This window comes from Lactuca sativa, chromosome 5, assembly GCF_002870075.4.
Source record: "Lactuca sativa cultivar Salinas chromosome 5, Lsat_Salinas_v11, whole genome shotgun sequence".
In the NCBI taxonomy this organism is placed as follows: Eukaryota; Viridiplantae; Streptophyta; class Magnoliopsida; order Asterales; family Asteraceae; genus Lactuca; species Lactuca sativa.
In genome coordinates this window covers 64,648,703-64,670,705 of record NC_056627.2, presented here as the reverse complement: position 1 = coordinate 64,670,705, position 22,003 = coordinate 64,648,703, and the positions used below count along the sequence as shown (strand labels likewise).

The window sequence follows — 22,003 nt, the reverse complement described above, 5'->3', positions numbered from 1 at the left end:
GGGTATGAACATTCGGGTAATAGGTTAACCAGATAATAGTATAAGTCGGGTTTTAGGTATGAACATTAATTTTCGGGTATACCCGAATACCCGAATTCGTTTTTTAAAATAATACATAGTATATTTAAATATTAATATATCCCATATCCTATGTATTATATAGGGTATTGGACTATTGGTAACATGAGGCAGAAGCATGCTTGAAAAAAAATTAAAACCCTTCACTTCTTCTTGATCGACACAAACAAACACAGGCACGCTCCATATTTCTTAATCCGAATTTCGATCCTCAAAGACGCAATTCTTAGCCTCCATCTTCGTTATAGGCTGAAAATTCTCATGATGCATATTCTCACTAGCCATGTATCATGAACATACATTATACAACAGTAACAATGAAGTGGTGCAGCAGATTCTGGTTTTGAATTCAATATAACCCAATAAGAGTTATTTAATCTAATAATAAACATGATAAATTGTTGTAGTTGAGATTACAATATAATCCAAAATTAGTTGGATTCAAAATATATGTGTTAAAAATGGGGTTAATTTTCTCGAGATTCAATAGACTAGAATGATATGTGTATGCTCCTCAAAATACTCACATACTTTTGTCTTCTTTAACTTGAAATGGAATATTTTGCTACCCAATTTTTTATTAAACCAACCTAAATGCAAAAATAAAATAAAAAAGAAAAAAGAAAAAAGAAACATTTTCAGGTATATCCGATAATTATCCGAACCGGCCTAAAACCCGAATACCCGAAACCCAAAAGCCCGAATTACAATATAGGTCGGGTATCGGGTATTATTTTTTTAAGGAAATACCCGTTTTACGCGAAACCTGAAAATTTTATCCGATCGACACCCCTAAATCAGATTAGATAACAAATACCGAAGATTGTATACAACAAGAAGTCCCGAAGATCCCATTTGGAATTGAAGACTCCGAAAATCCCATTTAGATGAGGTAGAGAAGAAGACTGCAGTATGTGCATACAAATTATGTAAACCATGTGTGTATATTGATTAGGTTGCAAAAGGTGAAAATAAATGAGTAGCTAATGTGTATATCTATGACAAGAGTATGACTCAAGTAGACCATATATGTACGTATGTATGTAAAGGTCTAGACCATGTGGATTAATGTATATATATGTATCAACTCTTAAAATATATATAGTAAATGATATATATATATATATGTTATAAAATATTAATAAAATGAGTTAGATGTATGAGTATGAGTATGAGCATGAGCATGCATTAATGGGGAGCCAAAACCAAGATGCATGATTGATAATTGAGAAAGAAGTTAATGAAGGATTGGTCCACTGGTGTCTGAAATTTTGCAGAAGAGACCACTATTTACTTTCTTTCTCTTTCTCTTTCTCAATCACACAAAAACTGTGGTGTGTAGTGTGGCTTCTGCAAAATCTCTGCCACCTTCCCATGCTTTCCCCCCAAACCTAATATGTCTTTTACCTTCTTTCTTTCTTACTTTCTTTCTTTCTTTCTTTTTTCTTTTGCGTGTGTGTGATGTAATCGATGCCCTCTTTTTTACTCTCTCTCTCTCCCTCTCCCTCTCTCTCACACACTAATCACACCCCCATAAAACACACACCCTCTCTCTCTCTATGAGTCTGCACATTTCACCTTCCTCCATGTCTGTGCATTGGTACTTGGTTATTAAATCCTGCTAGCTGCTACTGTGTTACTGCTGTATGTGTGTGTGGCCATTGTACTGCATGCAGAACAACTGACAACTGGGAAACCATGACCCAGGTTTACAAGCCATCTCCCTTTCTTTCTTTCTCTCTCTTTCTTCTTCTCTCTCATCAGCAGCTAGGGTTTAGTGTTTGATCCATATTTAAAGCTAATTAATTAATGAACTTGTTTGTTTAGGGTATGTAGTGGTGGCTGTTACTGTTAACCCAAAGGTCTGATCAGGTTACCTGATCATTTGAGTTTAAGTAATATTAAATCTTTTGTTTGGATTCTACCGAATATATATGATATATGCTATCAATCGACATTAAAGGTGTATAAACTTTATCTGTTGTCTACAGGACCATGTTGACAGTTTTGTTATTTTTTTGGTTTTATCTTTTTAAGATTTGTTAACTATATATATTTGTTTTTAATTGGATTCTTTTGTTTTTCAGAACATAATTATCATCCACCGTGTAAGAAAATCGAAGGGAAATATTATTATTTCTTGAAAATCTTTTATGTTATTTAACTTATTTTCAAGGGATTTTGGGAAATAACTTGCATGAACGTAATCGGCGCCATTTCATAGTACATTTTTGCAAGCGGTTTTTTTAACCCGAACCAACCACCCCCCTCCCCTCCCCGGGTCCAAAAAAAGAATATATATATATATACATATTTTTTAAAATTGTGTATTAGACCTAAAGGCTGTAATTTCATGGTTTTATCATGGCAAAGACTATCCATCTCCACATCAATTTACCATGTTTGACACATACCAGAAACGGTGAGAGAGAGAGAGGTACGGTAGCTTCTAGTCGAGCTCCGCACTACCGCATTGGAAAATGTAGACCCGACACGGTGTTAGCAGTCTACATGGCAGTATGAGTTTATCGCACTCACACCATATCCTTAAAAGATGATGAATATAATCTCGTGATCAAAGCAGTTAAAAATGATTAAATTTAGAACATTAGTTTAAAAACCAAGTTTAATATTTACTTAAATCTAAAGTTATTTAGTTTCATATTTCATATGTTCTAAAGGTTAATGATTGGAAATGGTACAATTAACAGGGAAGGTTTAAATCACACTAGTGTCATTTAGATGTTTGTTTTTATTTTTTTAAGAATATTTTCATGATTTTTTTTGTGAAACCCATACAACACAACGTGTAGACGTTTTCTTTTGCAGACTGTTTGTTATTTAAAAAACTATAGACGGTACAGAGAACATGTAGATTATTTAAAAAACTGTAGATAGTATACAGAACATGTAGATGTTTTCTCTTACAGACTGTTTGTTATTTAAAAAACCGTAGACAATGGGGAATCTGGAAAATAAAATTAGGGTTTGTCGGTATATATATTTAAGGCATGAAACAATATATATATATATATATATATATATATATATATATATATATATATATATATATATATATATATATATATATATATATAACTTTTCAAAGAAAATTGTATAGGTAAGAAAATTAAGTGCATACATACCCTTCTTCTACATTAGATATGCCCCTTATCGCAAACCTAAAAAAGATATATGGCTCTTCTTCTTGTAGGAGACATGGACTAACCTATTTTATTTTTAAGTTTGCAACCATTTTCCTTGTAGAAAACAAAAACAAAAAACAAAATTTCATTTGTATCCTTACAAACTTTAAATATTATTTTTATATGCTTATGAATTTTAAAACAACATATATGTTCGTCTACAACTATAAAATTCACCTTTATATCCAAACTACTATTTTAATTACAATCGAACCATTTTAATATTAAACTTATCTAATATCCAAAATAGCATATGACATTACTAAACTACCTGACCAGGGTACTGTTCCTCGGGTGACCACAGTGGTTAGGGTTTTTACTTCCCGATCCTTCCATCGTCTTCGTTATCTCTACTCCAAATTTCACCGTCTCCCCAACCCTCTTCGTCTCCACCGTTTCTCCCTTCTTCTTCATCACCGATCCAGACTGCTTCACACACTCCGCCTACTGCCGATGGTAGTGTCTTAGAATTGCAGTCATTCTCTAGTTTCTTCTATCGTCTTTGACTCATCCTTCCAGATCCTTGATTATTTCACCAAGTTCTTTTCACCGCCCACAAAGGTCATAAATCGAACCTGCGGGGGTTTTTATATTTGATTATGGTTTAGTAGGAAACAAAAGACCGATCTACATCATCTTTAGAGAATCCTTTTCGTTTCGGTGGGTATCAGTTTCCCCCAATCGCTTCCACCTCTCAACATTCTCAACTGTTCCCCGTCTTCCTCTACCACTAAAACCAACGGAACATCTTCCCACCTCTAATGCTTCTTCTAACCAAGACTTCTTTCTACAACAAACACCACTGACCTCGATACGCTTTTGAAATTTTACACTTACCTCCCTTATTATCCGCCGCCAATCATTGCTTCGTATATCTCGATTCTTCTTCAATCTTTCTTCACCTTTATTTCTTATGATCGTCTATGGTTTCGTGCTCTCGATTTTGTTGGGATTCTTCGACCTCCGCCTCAACTGTCATCACCTCATTCCTCTTCTACTCCATTATTTTGGAATTTGTTGGTGTTTAGGGTTTCTAGTGGAACCCTTTAACGCTATGGTGAAGGGATTGGATGCAAACTTACGCTTCTACTCCTGGTATGCTCTATACTTCACAAAGTTTTTATTTTCTGGGTTGTACTCCAAAGGTGGTTTAAGTATGGATTGCGGTTGTTACTATGATAATTGGTGAGGTTATGGTTGTCTAATTATTGTGATTAACAATTCTGAATTACACTATATGCTTTGTTCAAAATTTCTGCAAAAGTAGCCCAACATAATTTCTATAACTGTTTAAGAGTTACCTGCTATTTCACTCTGCAACCCAACTGCTCGATGAAATGTTTCAACCAGGTTATGCTAATTGTTGATGGATGACTGAGATTATTTAATGTAATTTACGTTTCGGATTAATCTTTAAGATTTTGAATGATAAGTTTTATATCTGTTAACGATAACTTTTCATTTACATGACTTGGATTCGTGATTAAAGATAGATACCCATCATGTATGCCACTTTTTGGATATAAAAAAACATATTGTAAAAGTTAAGGAACTTTAATGAATTGGAATCCAACTTTCATTCTTTCCATTACAACATTATACTTTGGACTATCCACCAAATTATAACAATGTAATCCATATATTTGCAACCCACCAAACAGTTTTCCTTTGCAATTTTTATTATCTAGGATTAATCTTTAGTTGCATGAAATTAAAAAAAAAAAAGAAAATCATATATTGCAAAACTTTTGTTAATTTATTTTAACCAAGTTCATGTTCAATATAGTTTTGGCCCTCATATTTTGACTAAAGTCATTGACTTTCTTTGTGGTGTAGAGTAATTTTGACCATAGAATTGGATTTCTGATTGAATTTGCAGGTTGGTGGATGAAGATTTGTATTTGAAGCAAAAACCATTCAGAAATTAAATGGAGTTGATTGTGTCGACCATATTGCAAAGTCTCAAGTAGACACCCGTCATTAGTTGTAATTTCTGATTTTCTTGATAGGTCATTGATTCATTAACGTTTTATCCTCAATTTTTATAAGCAACTGATTTGTTGACTCAGTACCTTTTTTATGCACATATAGGAACAAATTTCAACATTTAAATTGGATTTAAGATCTTGAAGGAAGATATTCTTTCTAGCTTCCACCCCCTGACATGGGTTGTTATTGGGGTTTGTACAACCATCATTCTCATATCTGAAAACATTATTCACAAACTTGGAAAGGTAGATTTGCAAATACTCTTTTATTTTGTTTTTTTGGTGGTCATGGTTTTTATTACATTTATTTTTGTGAAAATCTTTGTGAAAACATCATACATTTAGACTCACTCATAAAAATATGATGGACACTCCCATTATGAAGCAGCCATGAAGCATCCAACAGCCAACCGTGGGCTTAATGTTCATATGTTTCAAATATTAATTAGAAGTCAGATTCCGTATGTGATTATGAAAAATACATCTTGATTGAAAACATCAAACATGATGACATTACTGTCATCGCATGTGATTTTACAATATCAAGTTTTATAGAATGATTTTAACTGATAAACTCCATCTGGAGTCGGATGGTTGTTATGATTGGTTGATAAATATAAGTTTACTTTTATTTTTGGTAAATAGAGTAAGTGCAATGCTATTGTTAGTAGATAGTGAAAGTATATTGTTGTTTTGGTATGAAAGAGTATATATATATATATATATATATATATATATATATATATATATATATATATATATATTACTTTTTTTTGTAAAATGAGCAAGTATGTTGCTATAAAAGGAGCAAGTCTGTTGCTATTATCGGTAGATAAATGGAAGTATATTATTTTTTGTAACGTTTTGTGCTGTTTAATGCAGTATATGATGTACCAGCTTTGTAAGAGCGTTGCTTTTTGCCATGCTCATGGTGTATTACACAGGTAGATTAAATCTTCTTCTATTCTTGAAAACTCAAAAAGAATATTTTTGATTTCTTTTCTCATTTGTTTCAGGGATCTTAAGCCCAACAATATTTTGATGGACAAAAAGACATTGATACATAAAGTAGCAGACCTTGGACTTGCCAGAGCGTTTACTCTACCAATTAAGAAGTATACTCACGAGGTATATATGACAAAATGGTAAAATTTCTTTAAAAATTTAATTTCATGTTTGCTAATAATTTCTATCATTTCAGATATTGAACCTGATGAGTTATTAATTAACTCTTTGATCGATTAGATCTTTGTAATAGGTATGCGATGAACGTAAAAACAATGAACAAAACACAAGTATGAATCAAGATGTGTCGAATGATTAGATTACTCGATCCTCAGCAGAGGTCGACTAAGAACTTCCACTGTAGAGGATTCTAGGGTTACAAAAACAAGAACGATAAATATGCTTGAACAATAATACTCTAATCGTTACTAATCGTCCTCTCGTTCTAGAATGCATGCAAGCATCTATATATACTAAAACCTACAAAACTCACGGATGGACAGGCCCATACCGGAGATATATATTGGACTAGCTAACGAGCCCAATAGACGCAACACAAAATACGACCCAACAATCTCCCCCTTTGCGTCAAATTGGAGCGAGACTACTTCTTCTTCTTGCTTGGGCAAGCAGCGGGAGCCTTCTTTACGGTATCAAACAGACGTGTGATAAGAGCAAGGATAGTCTGTCTGAACCGAATGTACCATTGAATCATATCATCAAAGTACTTGATATCATCCGTTGTGTTCTGCTTGCATCGATGGATGATCCCTAAAACGTGTTCCAAACATGCAGTGGTGTAGAGATGTTTGTCTGCCAAGGCGAAAAGGCATTTCTGTCCTTCGTTCCTGGTAAACATGACGGAGTTTCTCTTTGGGTCAATCTTCCCCATCTGCATCATGTTGAGATCACTGGCAGAGCCAACAGGAGATATGGTAGGCTTCTTCTTAAATACGCTCGCAATCTCCTGATCCATCAAAGCAACTTCCATGATATAGCATACAAGCATCCTCTTAAAATGGTCGATGATCGGACCATATTCAGCTTTGTTTGTAAGAAGGATGTTGTGCAAGATAATCCAATCATGGGGATTAAGGTTGGGAAGATCTGCAAGTGAGATGGCATGTTCGGCTTTGGCAGATCCCCTTAGTACCTTGAACTGAACGTTGGTGAAGTTGCCTTCCCTGTACGGCTTCAGGACCCGACCATTGATAATTTTCTGAGCGCTCCAAGTCTGGTATTGGGGTTGAGCGGCCTTCAGATAAAATTCGATTAAGTCCCGATCAACATGTGGATGAGGATGAGGGGACTCTGCAATGTTGTCAAAGGCATGAAAAACAAACGCCTTTCGGGTCAGTGGCATGTCGAACTGTGAGTCGACAGTGTTAGAACGATCTAAAGAGATCACAGGTTCTAGCCACAAGATACTTGGTGTGTCAATGGCTTCTTTAATCAGCCTCTCAAGTGTCCACGGAGGAAAAAGAGTTTTCTTGCTCTCAAGAAGGTCGTGGGCTTCTTTCTGTCTTCTTTCGGCTTCTTTAGCCTCTCTAGCCACACGGCTACTGATGTCAGCCTCTTTATCTCAACCTTGACGCTTCAGGAGGTCGGCAATTGTCTCTTTATCATCATCATCACTCTCCTCAGCAATATTTTTGCCTTTGTCTTTCACACCAGAACCGGAGGCTTCGCCTACTGGAGGAGGTTCGGTTGTGTGAGTTGCTGAAGTAGGAGGTGGTTGAGACACTTGTTCTTTTTCTCCCCCTTGTTTCGGAGTGGACACAAAATCAAGGAGCCCCTCAATTTTGCTGAGTAGAGAAAGGGTGGGAGCGAGCTTCTCTGCAAGGGTACGACGTACTAAATAATTGATGATTGGGTCATGTGCTTCAAGGATGTTGGAGATAGCAGAGTGGACATCCGAAACACACGATTTAACCACCTCTCTTTCAGATCGAAGAGAGTCAATCTCCTGTTAACAGTTGGAGAGTTGAGTACTCTTGACCTTCAGAGCGGTAGTCTTCCTTGTGAGAGCATCCATGAGAGAGTTCTCGGCAGCTAAGTCTTCTTGAAGCTTGGAGAGACGCTCCTCAATGGTGATTCTGAAAGCTGAGTTGTCGTCAGAGATGGTTTGACGAAGCGAAGCGAATGACTTCAGCTCAGAAGCGACTGATGTAGCCAACTGGTTGATAATGGGTTCCAGCATAGTCTTGGTGGCTTCAGCACTTTCCTGTAAAGATTTCAACAAGAAAGAAGCATCAGTGAATAGTTTATCGACTTTTTCGGTCGCTGCCTCACAAGCTTTGGTTGAGGCATCTATGGCGGCCGTGGCGGAATCAAGGGAAACTTGATGAGCTTTGGAAAAAGCCTCAACAATTTTCTGAATTGCAGCTTCAGATATGGAGGACATAGATGAGGAAGACGAGGCGATGAGCGAATCAATTTTGTCATGTAGCTCCTTGAGATGTCTCTTTGTGATAGGAGCATCGTCATCGTCGTCACTTTGAACTTGAAACGGACTATAGTAGACCGAATCAAAAGTCATATTCTCCCTGCCAAGGAGTGGTTCTTCTTCCTCTGAAGCATGAGCAGGAGAAGATGGTGGTGGTGAAACTGTAGGCTCGGTAGTAGTAGTAGTTTCGGTTTGGGTGGTGTGTTCGGTTGTTGGTGTGGGTTCAGGTGCTGAGGTGGTTTTTGGTGCGTCAGTATGAACCCCCGTATCAGATATGTTGGTTCTAACATCTGCAGTGGTAGTGGTTGTTGCTTCGGTAAAGATTGGTGGTGGTATTGGGATGGAAGTAGGTGGTATTTGAGTGGTGGAGGTTATGGGGGGAATAGAAATAGGAATTGTAACGGGTGGAGAAGAGATAGGAGAAGTAGAAATATGTATCTCTGGGGTAGGCGAACGTGGTGGGGTGTTGCCACGTTGAGATCCATCCGAATCAGAACCCTCGTCCTCAGATTCGCTTGAGGATGAAGCGATAATCAACTTTTGTCGCGGTTGGGTTTTTCTCCTCTTCTGCGGTGGAGACTGAGCAGCCTTAGTGGGTTTCCTTTTCTTGGGAGATGGGCCTTTTGCTCCCTTTGCCACCTGTTTTCCCATATCAACTTTCTTGCCTCTAGGAGCAGGCTTGTCAGCATCATGAATTGATTTCAGCATCTCTGGAGTAAGATCCCTCGGACCAGAACATCTGAATTCCTTATACATTTGAATGATCCGGCTGTCAGCAGGAACGTCACCATACATCGTTTCCAGGATAGACCCGTTGAAGGGAAATTTCGAAGCATTCGACACAATGATCTTCGTGGTATGGAAAGTACCAATCGAAGACATTGGAGCACCAGCGACAATGGGAACGTGATACTTGTCCATCACCCATTTCGTGACAATAGTCCAAAATCGAGCATAAGAAATCTCTGAGTGTCGAGAAGTCGAAGAGAGACTCTGAATGAGTTGTTGCCATAGGACCGACCCGTAGTCCATGTTGATGCCATTGTAGATCCCGTACATGATGGAGAGAAATAAACGACTTGCCCCATCGGATCCAGCACTTCGTTCAGATAAGCCCTTGAAAAGAACAGTGAACATTCCATTCCACTGAGGGGGCAGGCACGACTTCTTGAATTTCGTGACAGTAGTGAGCACCTCAGTGTACCCCATGTTGTAGAACATGTTAAACATATGACCCATTGGAATGGTTTCCGGATTAACCCTCGAAGAATCAGGGGCAAACCCTAACAGTGTACAAAACCTCTGTTTGGAAATCGACGCCTTGTGCTCAATGACATCGAAGAAAATCCTGTCGATGACCTTGTCGTAGCGAGTCGTGGCAAAGATTTGTGACAGGAACTCTATTGGAACAACTTCAGCCCTGGTAAGAGCAGTAGCGATTGGCGAGAACTTCAGGCATTCGATGATGGGAAACATGAAAGCGTCGTAAGCCTGAGGAGTGAGATCAATGATCAAACTCTGTTGGGGACGAATAGGCAAGATGTGAGAGGTCGCGTGAACAGATGAAGAATCCGCCATTGTTGAGATGAAAGTGGGAGAGATGATGAACAGTAGAGTTTTAGAGGAATTTTTTGCTTTCTGAGAATTTAGGTGCAGTAAAGAGATAAACGGTGGATCACATTACCTTTTATACTGTGGGTAAAGGAGAGAGAAAGATCTTTCCCAAATCTTCAATTGAAAAACGAAGGGTTTTTCGGAGGTGACTGACGCGTGACAGTTGGGTTTGACGATGATCACGCAGGAGAGAGAGTGTCAGTCCCTAATTACACGCCTTCCCATCAGGCGCCGTTTGGAGATGAAACGGTTCCTATTCGCACGCTTTTCCCTGTTGCGCCGTTTGAAATCAAATCGATTGGACTCCCGCCTGAGTCAACATTTCGTCATCTTATCCCTTTAGAGTGAAACGGCATCTTTAAAATAAAATCGCCACATGGATCAATATTAACCACAACTTTGGATAACAGCCAACCCAATTAAAATTCCTTAGAATTAATGAAACCAGAATTTTGGAAAATCAAAAAGATTTTCATGCTGAGTGTGTAAAAGAAAAAGAAATAAAGCAACACTTTTGAGGGATTATGTGATGTCAATAAAGACACGAAACAGTGGATCCCAGACACGAATCTCTTCCTTCAAAGTCAAGAGAGACTTTAAAGTGTTTGTGTGGTTTCCCGTTGAATAACGATCAAACACTTATTAAGAAGTGTTGAAAGGCTTCTTTTAATTAGGCTTATGAGGTGGCTTTCGCTTCGATTCATAATACCTGATCTTGATATAAGATAGAAATCGAACGAAGTACTTATGAGACCAGTGTAGTCTGTTTGAACAAGTAGGTTGGAGATAATTTTAGTGGCAAGGTAAAATAATGTATGTGAAATCTCAAAAAAAATTAAAACTGGATCCCAAGGGAAGAAATGTTATTGGATTTAACAATTTCATAGGAATCACTCAAAAGAAAAGTAGAGATTTCATGTTGTACTCCCATGGATAAGTTCGTCAATTCATTAGTGAAAGCTAGAGCAAGTTAATTGTTCACCGTCAATGCATAGTAGGTATTGAATTGTGGGTTTCACTTAGCACGTAGTGACATGAAGCTAAGATCATGAACACAGAAGTTGTGCAACCATAAACCTCAGTGGTAATGTCTGAGAGTCTCAAGGGTTACGTTTGTGAAATGAGTGAGATGGAGAAAAATGATGTAGATGGTGTAAAGAAACCCAAAGTACCTCTGCTATGAAAAATAGGACTAAGCAGAAAACTCTTATCTCATGTGAGAAGAGAGTTAGGTAGCTCATGATTAGAATAAATATGAGAGCCTAATTGGGAAGACATGGTTTGTTTGTACCAAGTCAGTAAGGCTTTTATTTAGAATCAGATGAGGCTTTGGTCACATACAACAACATGCTTCTAGGGACACTTAGCTAGTGAAATAAGTTAACCACAATGAAATAAATAAAATAAAATAATAAAAAATATAAAAGCCAAAATAAAAAAATATTTTTGGAGTTTTTGAATTTACGAAAAAAAAAAATTTGGAATTTTTGATCGAAATAAATAAGACATAAAAAAAATTTATACAAAAAAAATGTTGGAACCGAACCCGAGCGTTCGGTTTATTTCGGTTGAGAAAACTTTGGAACCGAACCCGAGCGTTCGGTTTATTTTGGGTGAGAAAAATTTTGTAACCGAACCCGAGCGTTCGGTCTATTTCGGTTGCCAAAAAAAATAAGATTGAAAAAGAGAAGAACTTTGACAATAAGATAAATGAATTAAGAAAAATGATACAAAAGATTTACAACCATAGAAACTACGTTTGAGTGATAGGCGAAAATCAAATGATACAACCGAACCCGAGCGTTCGGTCTATTTCGGCACACCAGATCAAGACCCGAACCCGAACGTTCGGTCTATTTCGCTTCTTACGTTTGATCTTGAGAGGTAATTTTTGGTACTGACTCCGATTCCATCATTCCAAGACCTTGTAGAATTTTGTTGAAAGAAGCTTCAGGAAGAGGTTTGGTGAAGATGTCAGCCAGTTGATCAGTGGTTCAAACAAAATGAATTTCGACGTTCCCATCTTCCACATGATCCTTAATGAAGTGATACCTCAGTGCTATGTGCTTAGTCTTGGAGTGTTGCACTGGGTTATGACAAATCCTAATTGCACTTTCAGAGTCGCAATATAGTGGGATCTTTTTCATATTGAGTCCATAGTCCCGGAGTTGGCTTTGGATCCAAATCACTTGAGATGTACAGGAGGCAGCTGCGATGTATTCTGCTTCAGCTGTATACAGAGATACACAAGTATGTTTCTTTGATTTCCAACTAACCAACTTCCCGTCAAGGAATTGGCAGCCTCAAGTGGTGCTTTTCCTGTCTAGTCCACAACCTCCAAGGTCTGCATCTGAGTAGGCTTGAACGAAGAAACCTGAGTTTGATGGATACCATAAGCCGAGAGAGGTAGTTCATTTCAGATACCAGAGAATGTTCTACACTGCAAGCATATGAGGTTCACGAGGATTCGCCTGAAATCTAGCACAGTAGAAAACATGAAACATTATATCAGGCCTGCTAGCAGTAAGGTACATTAGAGAACCAATCATCTGGCGATATAGCATAATATCGACTGCTGGCTTGTCCAAGGATGAAGTGAGCTTGGTGTCGAACGCCATTGGAACTTTAACCTTTGAGTCTCCCATCATGCCGAATTTAGCAAGGAGAGTCTTGGTGTAAGCTTCCTGGTTAATAAAGATGCCTTCCGGTCCCTGTCTAATATTTAAGCCAAGGAAAAATTTAATAGGACCCATTGAGCTCATTTCAAATTTAGTCTCCATCAGCTTTCTGAATTCAGCCGTTAAGCTAGGATTCATTGAGCCGAAGATGATATCATCAACATAAATTTGAACAATCATAAGGTGGTTACCTTCCTTCTTACGAAAGAAGGTTGGGTCAACTGAACCTTGTTTGAATTTGGACATCTTTAAAAACTTGGTTAGCGTTTCATACCAGGCTCTAGGTGCTTGTTTTAGTCCGTATACCGCTTTGTCCAGAATATAGCAGTGATTGGGGTACTTTTCATTCACGAATCCCGGAGGTTGCTCCACATACACCGTTTCTTCAAGTTCTCCATTTAGAAATGCGCACTTCACGTCCATTTGGTAGACCTCAAAGTTCTTGTGTCCAGCATAGGCAAGAAATATTCGAACAGATTCCAGCCTAGCTACAGGAGCAAAATTTTCCTCATAATCGATTCCTTCCTCCTGGCAGTATCCTTTCACAACCAGACGAGCTTTGTTTCTTATTACATTGCCTTCCTTGTCCATTTTATTCCTGAAGACCCATTTGAGACCAACGACCGAGGCATCTTTAGGAGTTGGAATGAGGCGCCAAACTTTATTTCTTTCGAACTCATTAAGTTCGTCTTGCATAGCTTGAACCTAATCAGAGTGATCAAGAGCAGTATTTACTTTATTCGGTTCTACTTTTGAGATGAAAGAGTTAAACATGCATAACGCTACTTTTGAGAACAGAGATGCTTGCTTTGCCTTCAGTTGAGATCGGGTCAGGACCTTTTCAGAGACATTTCCCACTACCTGTGAAACAGGATGATCTCTGGTCCATTTGACAAGAGGAGGGTCCATTTGACAAGAGGACCTTTCCGATCATAGGATGGATCCAATTCAGCATTTACCATCTCTTCTAATTCAGATTGATTGTCATCATCATAAAACATATCGGCATTCTCCCCCTCGACTGATGAGCTCTCAGGGGTATCTTGACTTTCTGGTGCTACAGGAGTTTCGGGAGCATTTGGGCTTTCGGTAGCAACAGTACCTTCGGGTGCAGTAGAGCTTTCGGGAGCTACAGTACTTTCGGGTGCAGCTAGAGAAGAGTTCTCCCCCCTCAACCTATGAACTTGGCAGCTTTGATAAAGATGGATTCTCCCCCTCAACTGAAGCACCGTGCTGAGAAGATTCATTTAGAACTGATTCTCCTTCACCCAGTCGTTTGGCAGCGTCATCGACGATGTGCTTCAGATGGTCAACTTTGTTGTCTGCTGCATTGGCTTCTGAGAGAGTAGCCTTCTCCGGTTCATCGAATAACTCCACAAATTGCTCAAACAAATTCGCAATCGAGGCTGTGACTTGGCCTGTTTGAGAAAAGATTTCTCCAACTGATTCTTCCGTGGCCTTCAGCTTCTTGACATAGCTGTCATCGAAAGTCACATAATATGTTTCTTCAATCTTCCTCGATCGCTTGTTTAAAACCCTGTACGCTTTCGAAGTAAGAGAGTATCCCAGAAAAATTCCTTCATCGGCTTTAACGTCGAACTTGTTACGATGATCTTTAGAATTGAAGATAAAGCATCGAGAGCCGAATACGTGGAAGAATTTGACGTTTGGCTTTCTGTTGTTGATGATCTCATAAGGAGTAAGAGTGAAACACTTATTGAGATAGGAACTGTTCTGCGTAAAACATGCTGCAACAATAGCATCAGCCCAGAAATATAGAGGTAAAGAAGCGAAACTTAGCATGGTTCGGGCCGCCTCACACAAAGATCGGTTTCGTCTTTCGACAATTTCGTTTTGTTGAGGGGTGTAGGGAGCTGAGAAGTTGTGACTGGTTCCTTTTTCTGCTAAAAAGTCTTCAAATTCTTTATTCTTGAACTCCAGCCCATTGTCACTTTTGATGTTGCGAACGACTTTCCTCAGCTGCACTTCAACCTGCTTGATAAACATCTTTAGCTTGAGAGTTGCCTCAAATTTGTGCTTCAGAAAGAACACCCATGTAAAGCGTGAAAATTCATCAACAATAACAAGAATATACTTGCTACCGCCAATGCTTTCGATAGAAGATGGTCCACATAAGTCAATGTGAATTAACTCAAGTGGTTCAACGACTTTAGTGTTGATTATGGATGGGTGACTTTGACGAATCTGCTTCCCCATTTCACATGCAGCACACAAATGTTCTCGATCGAACTTGAGCAATGGAAGACCCCGAACATGACCTCCCGTGACAAGTTTGTTGATATCCTTGAAATTGAGATGGGAGAGCCATCGGTGCCACAACCAGCTTTCGTCAGAATGTACTTTGGATAATAGACAGATAGCTGGATTTCCTTTGATAGGTTTGAGATTGAGAAGAAGCATTTCACCTTTGCGCTCTGATTTGAGAATCACTCTTTTTGTTTTCTTCTCTATTATTTCCGAACCCTCATCATCAAATGAAACTTTAAGACCGGTACCTCCAACAAGCTGTGATACACTGATGAGGTTATGCTGTAGTCCTTCAACATATGCAACTTTTCTAATCGTGAAGTCTCCATTTGTTATCATCCCATAACCTTTTATTGTGCCGTATGAGTTGTTCCCGAACTTGACATTCCCGCCGTTTGGAAGAGATCGAAATTCCCTCAGCTCTTCCTTCCTTCCGGTCATGTGACGTGAGCAACCACTATTAATATACCATTCTTCGTTGAACTTCTCGTCACTAATTACCTGCAAAAATCAAGCAGATTTAGGAACCCAAAGTTTCTTGGGTCCACGTGAGCCTTTCACAGGAACATGAATAGTAAGGGAAATGTCAACTAGATATGTTCTTTTTATTAAAGTTGTTTCATCTTTCTTCTTAATGGTGAAAACTTTAATTTTGTTGGGGTTTTGTTACAGTCGGTTTGGATTCAGGTTCAGGCGTTTCGGCCTTGGAATGCTTTTGATCATTCTTGACTGAGGAAACCTTCGATTTTCCTTTCAAATCTATTGAAGATTTTTCATTTTGAGTTTGAACAGAATTAGATTTAGAATGGGGTTGAGAAGAATTAGAATGAGAGAATTTAGACTGAGAAGTTTTCTTGACTTGACGTTCTAGGTGGCCCTTTTGTTTTTGGTCATTAGTAGGACCGAACCTTGAACCTCGGCAGCTTTTGCTCTCGGAACCGAACCTATGCTTTCGGTAGCTGGTGTTCTCTGAACCGAACCTTTCCCTTCGGTTGTTATTTATTTCTTGCGGTCTGTCTTCTCTTTTCTCTAAATTTCTGTCATGATAAAAAAATGGGCGTTTTGAGATCGCCAGATCTGTTTCCGCTCTGAGAGATTCTTTTTGTATCTCAGATTCCTTTGCTTCTTTTGATCCTTCACTTGCTTCGGCTGTCTGTGGATGTTGGCTTTTTGCTTTTGCTTCCTGTCAGCCGGTTCACTTTGAACTGATGGTGTTTCGCTTGAAGGAGTGACTTCTTCTATAGGAACTTCTTTTGTACCACTGGTACTTGGCACATCGAAATTGCCAGGCTTGTTTAGTGGCTCTGGCACATATCTGCCTTTGGTTTTCCAGGACGTTCGCTCTGATAGACCAACAGTTTCGTCAGCATTATCTATAGGAGCAGACCAGAAAAATTCATCACAGCCATCTGCATTATCTTCGTTTACAATGCCGGTGAGTTCGGCTGTCTGATGTTCGGTTACTCCTATGACCTTATACACCTGATTTGGTATTGTTCTCACCTTTTGGTACACAACTGCCTTTTCTTCTAGAATCGGGGAGTTATTTTGGGACAAATGAGCAAACTCCACAGAATTTTCAGAAATAAGATTTTTGTGGTTTTCGGGTTCGCTCTTGACAAACTCATAACAGTCGACTTCATCCTCTACATAAATTTCACTCATATCATCATCCTCATTGAGCTCAGATGCATTTTCAACATCAATTTTATTTTCTGAGCTTAAGTTGGCATTCAATGAGTCAAACTTTTGTATGGTTTTGGTCTTTAGTTTCAGTTTATCGTTTTCATCCAAAAGGTTTTTCAACATGTCCTTATGGTCCTTGGACTTTATAAAAGATTCATTTTGTCCAGACCATACATATACGTCGGATTCACATCATCAGACGAAACTACAATTTCACAATTATATGCTTTAGCGTCGATTTCATCTTCCTTAAATTCAAGGAAGGGTAAAATCATGCGATGAATTTTCTGCCCTATTTCACAGTTCAAAGTGAAGTTGAGTGATGTTAGCATAAAGACGTTTAGCAATTAAACAAAAGACATTTCTTTGTTTCAAAAGTTTTAAATTGTCTCTTTGAAAATAAATGTTTTCATCTTTGGTTTTAATCAGCTCCGACTCCTTCAGCTCTATCCACATCCTCCGTTCCTCACTCTTGGAAGAAACCCTGCTTATTTGGTCAGTTAGGTTAGAATTGGTGACCCGTGTTTGAGTTAAACTGCTATCTAGATTTGAGATTCTTGAATTTAAGCTTTTTAATTCTTTTTCATACGAATTTTGTGGGACTTTAAATGAAACAAAAACGGATTGTACCTTCTTGATTAATTCATCAAGCTTATTGAACTGCACGCTGAGAGGTTTTGCTGTGAAGCATAGGTCCTCTCGCTCCTTGGTGTCCTCATTCCCACCATCCGTATTGTATCCCCTCATTTGAGATACATCTGTCACCATCAAGCACTTCCCGCCACTTTCTTCACCTCTTGCAACGTATGTCTTTCCATGAGATGGCTTCCTGACCTCATCATCCTCTGAGTCGGTTGACCAGACCTGCACGCCACCGAACTCATCATCTGCTGCCGAACCCTGCACAATTAAAGCATTCATTGAAGGGTTAGCAGTAGCTTTCTTTCTCTTGATCTCTTCCAGCTTTTTCATCAACAAGGCCTCTTCATCTTTTTCCTCATCCTTCTCTGCCATTTTCTTTAGAACGCAGTCTTTTGCATAGTGGTTCTTTCCTCCACAGTAGTAGCAGTTCACACCTGAATCTCCTTCAACTTTTGCCTCTTTCTTTGGTTCGTCTGTCTTCGGTTCCTCCCTGACCTTTTCAGAACTGTAGCTTCCCTGCCAATTTCGGTTCTTATTGGTAGGGAACCTTTTCTTAATGAACCTCTTTGGATTCGATACCATCATTGCATAGTCTTCAGAAGTAAGATCATAGTCTTCTAAATTGAGATCTTCATCTTCTACCATACTTTTGCTTTTGGACAAGAGTGCCAAGCACCCTAAACTGGAGACAACATTTTTCTCTTGTAAAACAATATTTTCTTGGGATTTCAAAATCCCCACCAGCTTTGCCAACGAATAGGATTTAAATTGCTCATGAGCTTTAACAGTGGACACAACCGCTCTCCACTCGGATCTAAGGCCATTCAAAAAGGTTACTTTTTGCTCAATCAACTTCCTTTCTATATCGTGTTTGATCATCTTGCTAAGAAGATGATTGAAGCGATCGAACGTCTGAGTAACAGTTTCATCTGAATTCTGCTTAAATTCACCAAACTCAGACAAAAGCAAGGTCTGAATAGAATGCTCCAAATCTTCATCTATAGAATATAGCTCTCGTAGCCTATCCCATATTTCTTTAGCAGTGCTGCATGAACTCACTAGCCTGAATGTATCTGATTGCAGAGCGAATCGAGTCAGTCTCAATGCTTTAATGTTGCATTGAAACTTTTCCTTTTCGTCTTGAGCAATATCCTTTATGTCCTTTAACAGATCATTGTACTCCTTCTGAGTTTTAATGATTTTTGACGTTCCAGAGTGAGAAAATGGTCCAAAAACGATTGCTTCCCAAATAAGGTATCCATTGTCTTCCGATCCGATGACATAATCTTCAAAGTGATGTGCCCAGACTTTGTAATCCTGGGTGTAAAGAATAGGAATCTTCGTCGTCGATCCAATGCTGTTAGAGATGTTGATGGGATTAGATTGTGACTCGTCCATGCTTGATCGTTTTTAACCTGTTTGAAAGATCAGACTTGTAATATTTAATATTAGGGCAAACAAATAAATGCTGAGTTACGTCAATAATGGAGTGACAGCTCAATAAATATTAGTTAATGCGGAATAACCCTAATAGCAAACTCTTTCACAAAAAAGATGTGTATGAATTACACAGCCTCCTGCTCTGATACCAATTGATGAGTTATTAATTAACTCTTTGATCGATTAGATCTTTGTAACAGGTATGCGATGAACGTAAAAACAATGAACAAAACACAAGTATGAATCAAGATGTGTCGAATGATTAGATTACTCGATCCTCAGCAGAGCTCGACTAAGAACTTCCACTGTAGAGGATTCTAGGGTTACAAAAACAAGAACGATAAATATGCTTGAACAATAATACTCTAATCGTTACTAATCGTCCTCTCGTTCTAGAATGCATGCATGCATCTATATATACTAAACCCTACAAAACTCACGGATGGACAGGCCCATACCGGAGATCTATGTTGGACTAGCTAACGAGCCCAATAGACGCAACACAAAATACGACCCAACAGAACCTTTGGTATACAGATCCTAAAGTCCCTTTGGGTGCTACTCATTATTCGATAGCTATCGAAATGCGGTTTGTTGGTTGCATATTCGGTACTCATTCTTTCTGAATTAATTAAATCCAGTTTTAGTATTCCTTGGATTTAACTTACAGGTTTCCATAACACATATAGATTATGATAAGATGGTCTTTTTTTAATAAAGTATCTTACTATCATTTATATTTTTTTTTGTTCTTTTTTTAAATTAATTTAATATCTAATATAGCAACTTGCTTTCATGTAAACTGTAAAATGAAAGTACATTGCTGCTTCTTTCATTTAGTTGATTAGGATAAATGCAAAAAAGGCCAGTTTATTTTCATATTAATTAGTTTTTTTGATTTTTTATCAGGATATGCATGTGTGGTTGGGAGAACAAAGTCATGGTTATTTTGTTCAAGAAAAGGAAGATACCTCAGTTGCAAAAGGATTAGGATTAATTGTACTTGCTGATATTTTATGTTTGTCTTATTGATTTAAACTATAAAATTTCCATTTCTTTGATTTTATTTTAATGATTTAAAATTTAGAATTACTTATCATTATTACTATTATGTTTAATTACAGCGACAACTAGAACCAACCAAAAGGTAAGGAAGGTGTTAATGTTGCTTCTAGACTAATGAGTGTGTTACTGTAGATCAAGTCTCAGTTCTAAGGGTAATTAATAGCAATATTCTTTCATATTAGTGTATTATAGGATCTTAATTTCTAAATGTACATAGTCAGAGCAGTGAAATGCTTCGTAAATTATGTGTTGTCAACCCAAATGGTCTCTTAACTACAAAAGGGAGAAAACTTGAAGACAACGAAATTGTCCACTTTGTCTTTTGTAACAGCGATTCAAGAAGTAAGAATAACTATTGGACCAATTCATGACCTAAAACTGCCGCATTTGGGATTGTAAGATTCAATACAAAAAGATCCGTAGAGGTAATAATTTACTCATATTCTGCAATTTTGTAGTGTTTCAGGATTAGTGGTTCTAATAAGTTGTTCATTTCAAGTTTTTTTTTTCTTTCAGACTGGTCGTCTACATTCTAAGAACAGGTTTGTTTTGTTGGAATTGTTAATAGACAAAATGTAAAGATTTTGGTTATCAGTTTCAGTTGTTGAATAGGTGACATTCTTCAAGATAGAGATCAATACATTGGATGCATTTTCACACGTGGGAGGTAATTATGCAATGGGAAAATGTTTGATGATTGAAGCAACATTTCCTAGAAAAATGTATATTCTTACACTTGAAAACTACATTTTTAATAATTTGTTCTAAGAAGTAATAACAATACTAAGAAGTAAGTTGTCTTAGTGTGTTACTTATCATATGTTATGCCCTTTTTTCTTTCTAACAAATGACCGATCATTGTCATATGTATTTGATCATTATTCCAAATTAATAATTCTATTATAAACAACATTTAGTCCAATACATCACTACGACACATCTTAGGTCCAAAAATTTCAATCACCCTTCATTCCCTACGATTCTTATTCAAAAAATGTGAAAGCGTACCAAAAACATTAACAAATCCATACCTCGCGAAGCGGGGTTCCTCATCTAGTTAATATTAAACCAATTTAATTAGAATTAAAACAAATTTAATCTTTAAAAACTTGAAGCCATCAACGTCATTTCTTAAAGCTTTCGATAATATATATATATATATATATATATATATATATATATATATATATATATATATATATATATATTCAAAATGTAAAAACACGTTAATAAATAGACAAAAATGATAAATTATATTATTTAATATAAATATTAACGTAAAATAAGTCTAGGAAAAAAATTCTTGTGATGTCAATTTCGATTCAAATTGTTTGATACTGTTAACTTCATTAATCAAACAACGACATAATATTATTCAATCGACTCGATACCCATTTTTGTAACCAATGATCTTTTTTTTTAACTATGCAATTGATTAACGAACAATATCAAATAATCATGTTTTGTAACATCCCGATTTCCAGGTATGAGATTTATTCTTTGAAAGACAAGTTTCCCTTGGAACTCGGCTAGTTGATGGCCTCAACTCCACATGTTGAAAGGACTATGGGCGGCATATCTTTTTGGACCAACTCGACGAGTTGGCGACTAGGTGAGAAACCCTAAATTTTAGAGTTTTGCACCCTATTTAATCTCCTTAAGTCCCTAGGGTTGATCCTTTATCAGCCTCCAAACCCCTTTTTTAGCCCTAGTGAACCCTAATCACCCTTCCCTCTCATTTTGTGTTTTAGTGTGGTTCTTTTGAGGCAAAAGGAGAAGAAGTTGGAAGAAGGAAGCAAGGATCTAGCAAGTTAAGCTCTCATCTTTAATTTGGCACTCTTTTGGACCGTTGTAAGTACTCAAGATCCGATTTTTATCTATCTATGT

The 22,003-nt window shown here is 37.6% G+C and overlaps 1 protein-coding gene across 10 annotated transcripts; it reads left to right on the top strand.

Moving 5' to 3' along the window:
* The first annotated feature begins 1,272 nt into the window (after positions 1 to 1,272).
* LOC111881985 (cell division control protein 2 homolog D) lies at positions 1,273 to 20,931 on the top strand. Of its 10 annotated transcripts, none has more exons than XR_008224263.1 (7): positions 1,273 to 1,785; positions 2,166 to 4,379; positions 5,164 to 5,293; positions 5,376 to 5,518; positions 6,155 to 6,216; positions 6,289 to 6,400; positions 19,961 to 20,931. XR_008224263.1 is itself a non-coding variant. In XM_042902433.2 (4 exons), exons 1-4 carry the CDS (start codon positions 1,777 to 1,779, stop codon positions 20,081 to 20,083), a joined length of 306 nt encoding a protein of 101 aa, XP_042758367.1. In that variant the 5' UTR covers positions 1,282 to 1,776; the 3' UTR covers positions 20,084 to 20,931. The 10 variants fall into 10 exon arrangements, 1 of the variants encoding a protein (XP_042758367.1); XR_008224262.1 differs by having other exon boundaries at positions 1,906 to 4,379; XR_006192225.2 differs by having other exon boundaries at positions 1,275 to 4,379; positions 5,164 to 5,250.
* The last annotated feature ends 1,072 nt before the right edge of the window (positions 20,932 to 22,003 follow it).